At 40.1% G+C, this 6199-nt stretch overlaps 1 protein-coding gene across 1 annotated transcript in view; it reads right to left on the bottom strand.

Moving 5' to 3' along the window:
* Positions 1-4172, bottom strand: part of AK88_02601 (uncharacterized protein) — a gene marked incomplete at both ends in the record, with an annotated part of 6358 nt that extends 2186 nt beyond the window's left edge. Inside the window, one exon of the mRNA XM_012480226.1 lies at positions 47-4172. Coding sequence (XP_012335649.1) covers positions 47-4172 — 4126 coding nt within the window. The remainder of the gene's footprint in view (positions 1-46) is intronic.
* Positions 4173-6199: the final 2027 nt, after the last annotated feature.

Below are 6199 nucleotides of genomic sequence, written 5' to 3' on the forward strand. Positions count from 1 at the left end.
CACTTTCTAAGCTTCTTGATGAGCATGATTTTCTCCTTGGCCTCACTTTTAAGCAGGTCCTTCAAATTCCTGATCTCTTTGTTAAGCATGCACATCTCAACCTCGTAATGCTTCGAAATGTCTAGGCATTGCTTATCAACCAGAGTGGTGTGCTTTTTGTTCAGTACCTGCTTCACAGTAGCAGCTGCATCCTGTTTGCACTTGTCAATTTCGTCCAATACTACCTGGTACTGCTTTTTCAACTTGTCCAATTCGCTATCCTTGCTACTTATTTTGTGATTCAGTTTGTTGACTTTATTTTTATATATATTAATGTCCTTCTCATAATTAGCAATTTTTTTTCCTTGTTCAGCTATTTTAAGATTTAAGTTTGTCCTTTCCTTAATGTCTTTCTTTTTCACAAGTTCGTTCTTTTGCAGCACTTCTATTTTCAATTTTTCATTCTCTTCATTCAGATTCTCTATCTTCTTTTCATATTCGTTCAGCTTGTTTATTTCTCCTAACAAGGAGTTCATTTTTTTATTTTTCGCATTATTTTCATTCGTCAACAAGTAAATTATATCTATACAATTATACAGGACATTTTTCCATTTCACTTGATTCTTTTCTTTGTCTTCTTTTGGCAATTTTATTTTTTTTTTTATTTTATTCAATTTGAGATGATTATTCAGCTTCTCAATTTCGTTAACATCTTCTTCATCCAGCATAACAGTTTCTTTGTTCGGTTCCCTTCCCATGTGTTGACTGCCCTGTGATGATTGAACCTCGTCTCCATATTGTTTACCTATGGTTTGATTCACTCCGTTGTTACAAATAAGAGTGCTGTTCTTCTCTCTCAGCTCCCCTGCGCCCCCTTCAACTGGCGCGACATCTTCGTCTATCCCCCCCTGGTCACGCTTCGATGCATGACTCAAATTTGGCTCCCTTTCAACTTCGCCCAGAACATCCTTGCTGTCTATGTCCGTATTGCCCCTCCTACTCAGCAACCTCTCAACAACGTCATTTATGCTGTCCTTTATTTTTTCCCTGATCAGTTCTGCCAGTACGTCTTCATTAATGCGGTTGGTGGAGACGTCCCCAGGCACTGCACACGCAGAGTGTTGCGTCTGGTGTGATATGGGCCCGAAGTGTTTGTTAGCAGCACTACTATCGATGCGTCCCTGCGAACTGCCAAATATCAACCCCCGTATATCATTCGCATTGACGCTACCAAAGCTGCTATTTATGTAGTCGAACCAATACTGCCTCAAGTCACGCCCGTCCATGACTTCCCTCCTCCTGTCAGAAACGTAACCCTCTCCAGAGATTATCCTAACCGTGTTGTCGGTATTTCTTGATTCGGAGAAATCACTGCTCTCTTTCCCTCCGAAATCGGCAGTCTCGCCTAACTTGTTCAAACCACTTTTGCTCCCCACAGGAAGTAATTCCCTCCCCACAAAGGAACCATTATAAAAACTCATTCCATTGCCCTCATCCATATGCGCATTCGTCATTCCATCAGCAGGTATAATGGCATTGGCGTGTTTACTGGCCACACTTCTATGCATTACACTCCCTTCTTCACAATTACCCATGTGTGCTTTCTCAAAGAAGGATGGCAATTCATGTGATTTGTTTATGTCCACAAAGCCCACAACACCATCGTACGTATGCTTATTAACACCTCCAATATCTACGGTGATGTTTTTTTTTTTCTTAACCGCATTTGCATAATTTGGTCTTCTCTCCCCTACATCGTTATAATGACTACTCCTCAGATATACATGTTCAGAACTATTGGAGAAGTTTTTTTTTTTCTCTCTGCCTTCGATTGAGTATTTGCTGGTGTTGTGAAGAACATCCCTCTCATCATCGCTATGCTTGTGCAAATTGCTCAATTTGGTGAAAATGATTCCGTTTTTCGCGTTGGACAGATCGCTTCCACGTATTATTGTTCCCTCCTCCGAATCCATCTCTTTCATAGTGTTATAGCTCCTTTCATTATTGTAATTGACATTCTTGCTCACCTCTGTGTGGTCACCAGCGTTTATGTTATGCTCACTTTTGCTCCATCTGCTATGGTTCTCTTCCTCGTGGCTAGCTAAATTTACAGTGCTCCTTTTTAAAGAATTAAAACGAACAGGAGGGTTATCAACCCCCGTGCTGTATTCACGAACATACACATCTGTGTGTGGGTCCTTATCAAACTTGTTTACCAAACTGGTGCTTTTTTTTATATCCCCAAAACTGGCACTCCTATGAATTGCAAATTGGTCTATTTGGTTAATTCCTGTTTGAGACCTTTGCAACATCATGGAGTTAACCACCAAATTGTTTTTGCTTACATCAAAGGGTCTGTCATCATGGGTATCTACCTTACCATTCCATGGGCTGGCATATTGGTAGTCTCCTCCCCTGTGCAACGCGCCTTCCCCAAAGGAGACCTCGTGGACGCCTGGCTTCTCCATTATTGAATTAGCTAGCGACATGTCTCTTAACATCAAACTTCTTCCCAAATCACACCCGTGGGGTAACGCGTCACTTACATGCTTCATCATCTGTAGCGGCATGGTTCTCTCCCTGTCACACTGCTTGGACTCGGCGAACAGGTTTTCCCGAAACGATTTCGTATTTATTATATGAAATTGATTTGAACAAAATATATTGTCATTAAAACTGACGTTATTGTTTGAGACAAAATTGCCCAAAAAATTTACGCCTCTATTCTCTGCAATCCTTCCAGTAGTGGTTGCACTACCTTTTCCAATTTCATCTCGTCCATATTTTCCCCTCATTATTTCATTGTATTCCTCTTTAGTCTTTACAAAATTGTACTTTTGCGATGTGGAAGCCTTCAGAAGGGTCCCACTCTCTCCTCCTCCTCCTCCTCCTCCGCCCCCTCCATTGTAGCTCCTTCTATATTTAGTATCATCCCCTTGGTTAGAGACCATACTTTTAAATTTATCCAAATGGGAAACAGCACTCACTTCTTCCTCCGTAACAAAATGGCTATCCCTTTTTTTGTCCTGTTCTCCTTTCGAAATTAAGTCTTCAATTATTTGTGGATTCTCGCTTGGTGGCAAATAACTGCCACTACCCTTTTCAGCCTCCGCCCCAGGGTGGACAACTCCACCTTTTTCATCATCACAAGGATAATGTACATTTCCCTCCTGCTCAAGTCCATTTTTGCTCGTCTTTCCAGCCAAATAATATGTAATAAATGGTGTGTTCGTCCCCTCTTCATCTTTGTCCTCTTTCAAATTAGCAGGAGTCTCCAGTTCGCTCATATTCATCTTCCCAGCTGTTTCGAACTTTAAATAATCAAAATAGCTCTTCGAGAAACTTTTACTTGGAGTTTTATTTAAATCTACATCGTTTAGGTACATCTTATTTAAGTTTGCAAAAATTTCTTCCTTGTTTTCATCATACCCTTTATGAAATTCCCCTTCCACATCCTCACCGTCGTGAAGAATCCTGCCGTCCTCATCCCCTTTACTTCTTATCTCTCTCAAAAGGACCTCTGTACTGGGAGTCTTATATATGTTCTTTAAGTTACCCCCAAGGATATCCTCTCCGTAACCTACGTTCCCTTCTTCCCCATTATGCTGATGGTATGGACTACTACTCTTTTCTTTTCCCTCTACGTTTAAATGCTCCAACAATTTTGACGCTCCTAATGGACTCCTTTTTGTATCATCAAAGGTGGATAAATTGATGCAACTTTTAATGTTCCCCTTTTTTAATTTTTCATCATAGGAAAAAATATCCTTAATAGAATCCTTTGTGAAACTTTTCTTCCCTAAGCTATATCTGTCTTGTGTGTAATTTCTGCCCAACTTCAGCTCTCTGTCCTCATCCAACATGTTTGCATCACTATGCCTTATCAGATATTTATTCACATCCTCAAGTTGGTAGCTGCTTCTCCTTTCTTCATTGTCACTTTTTTCTTCCAATTCAAAGTACCCTTCATCATTTCCGCGTCTGCTTCCTTCGGTGTGTTCTTCCTTTTCATTTCGAACTGTTGGGTTATATTGGGGGGAGGACGCCTCATTCTGGCTCCGCTTATCGTTCTCCTCGTTGATTAACTTATTCTTTCGCCTCTTCAAAATATCATCAATCTTTGTGCTGGTCTTGCACTTGATGTACTGTAACGAGCTGCTGCCTTTGTCTTGGAAAAAGTCATCATCACTCATTGTTCACGCTTTGTACCACACGACACAAATTTATTCTTTTCATTTCATTTCATCGGAGTGGGCAAGAAAAGGTATAGTAATAACACTTGCAGGATCCTTGCAGATTAAACCTTCACAATAACGTGACGAAGGTAGGTACCTAGCTAAACCGACGGACTTACTCATCAAACGTTTACTTCTCCCTTCCAACACATAAGACACAAAACCCTTCCGTTCTGTTATTCGTAGAGAAAGTTTTGCTTCAAAATGAAATGTTAAAACTGCGTCGGGTGGCTTAAATTTTTTATTTTATTTTGACCTTCCTCGCACAAGGGTAGCTATCTCTTCCCCGTATTGCCTAATGTACCTGGAGTAGCTCCTTGCGATGCTGCTTAAACTTACCACTGGTTTTTGCAGCACCCTTCGCACTCCGTCAAAGCTTACAACCAAAAAAGAATCATGTCAAACGGGGGGGGGCTAATGCGCAAAAGGAAGTATACTAAACAAATGGGGCATATTTTCGTTTCCCCCATAAAATGAAAAATATATAATTATCTTCTCGTGTGAGCCACTTATACATTTGAGACTGCTCTCATGGGACTACCACCTCTTCAGAGTGGTCTTTTTGTCCTTTTTTCCCCGCACAGAAGCAACCCGTTTATGGTCCACTTTTCTACGTCGATTACGCCAAAAATAAGAAAGGGACAAGGGTGGCCTCACAAATATTGATGAGGGAAAAAAGTGGCAATGTTACAAATAGGAAAGGCAAAACAAAAGCAGCTAAAAACTCTGCTTCGTCTCCTCCTTTTTTTAAAAAGGGAGTCAAGTCAAATAGGTGTTTATTCCAGCCGTACACACATAAAAAGTGCGCACAATACGGATGTAGAGCGAATTTGTTTTCCTCATACACGTACCAAATTCCGCGCAGATTCACCAACATGTGCGCATTTCGTCCATCCAGTCTGATGCTTGAAAAATCATCTGGACTTGTTCCTCAGATCAATTATGAATGCATTTTTTTAAAATGGAAATAAATGCAAATGAGGCATACGAAAAAATGCGCAAAAAAAAAAAAAAAAAAAAATCAAAAATAATAATTGCGCAATATTTGTAATTTGTTTTAATTCAAAAAGCCTAGCATACGCAAAAAAAAAAAAAAAAAAAAAAAAAGGGAAAAAGAAAAATTAAATTGAAAATGTGAAATCCGGGAAAATTAAAAAGGGAAATATGTCACACTACACAGAAAAGGGAAAAATGCAAATAGGGGAAAACCCTCGGAGCTTAAAATTAAAAAAAAATTAGGAACCTTTAAGAAGCGAGCACGACCCATGGGCTACCCTGTTCACCAATATTGCCAAACTAAACGTCTCTGAAAAAGTAGACATTTTCCCCTTTGCAAAAATGTAAACTTTTTACATACCCCCCGGAAGCATTGGCACCATATATCTACCATCGCAGAGTGTCCCTAATGCCACACTACTCAGAGCGCTTATCGTACTACGTTATTGTTGAGGAAACAAGAAAAAAAAAAAAAGGAAAACCATTTATGAACGAACAGAATGCTTCATTCCTCATAGTGTGTTAAATAGGAAGCATTTTTCTGGGAAAAACAAAAATAAATAAATTACTATTTTTGCTCCTCACCCCTGGCGACGTCAGCCTCCTCTCCGCACACAGTCACCTATACACTTTCAGACATTTCCTCCCCTTAAGATTATTCAAAAGTTAATTTACAATTGTTGAAGTAGCCAAGCCGCGTGCAACGGCGTAAAAATACGTTACAGCCAGGGGACTATAAATGGACAGCATGTTTAAACGGCCAAAAAAAAAAAAAAAAATGCAAAGGGGGGGAGGTGCACACAGAAAGATGAATGTTGGCGTATGTGCCTTACCATGTATTCGTTTGTGCGCACCTAGGCAAGGCCAAACAGGTGGACCCCTTCCCTTCCCCCAGTGGAAAAAAAAAAAAAAAAAAAAAAAAATACGCCTCATCGGAGGAACCCGCCCCATCCTTAGCAGCGCAAAATTATTACATAGTGTGTACCACC

This window comes from Plasmodium fragile (genome assembly GCF_000956335.1).
Source record: "Plasmodium fragile strain nilgiri unplaced genomic scaffold supercont1.26, whole genome shotgun sequence".
NCBI lineage: Eukaryota > Apicomplexa > Aconoidasida > Haemosporida > Plasmodiidae > Plasmodium > Plasmodium fragile.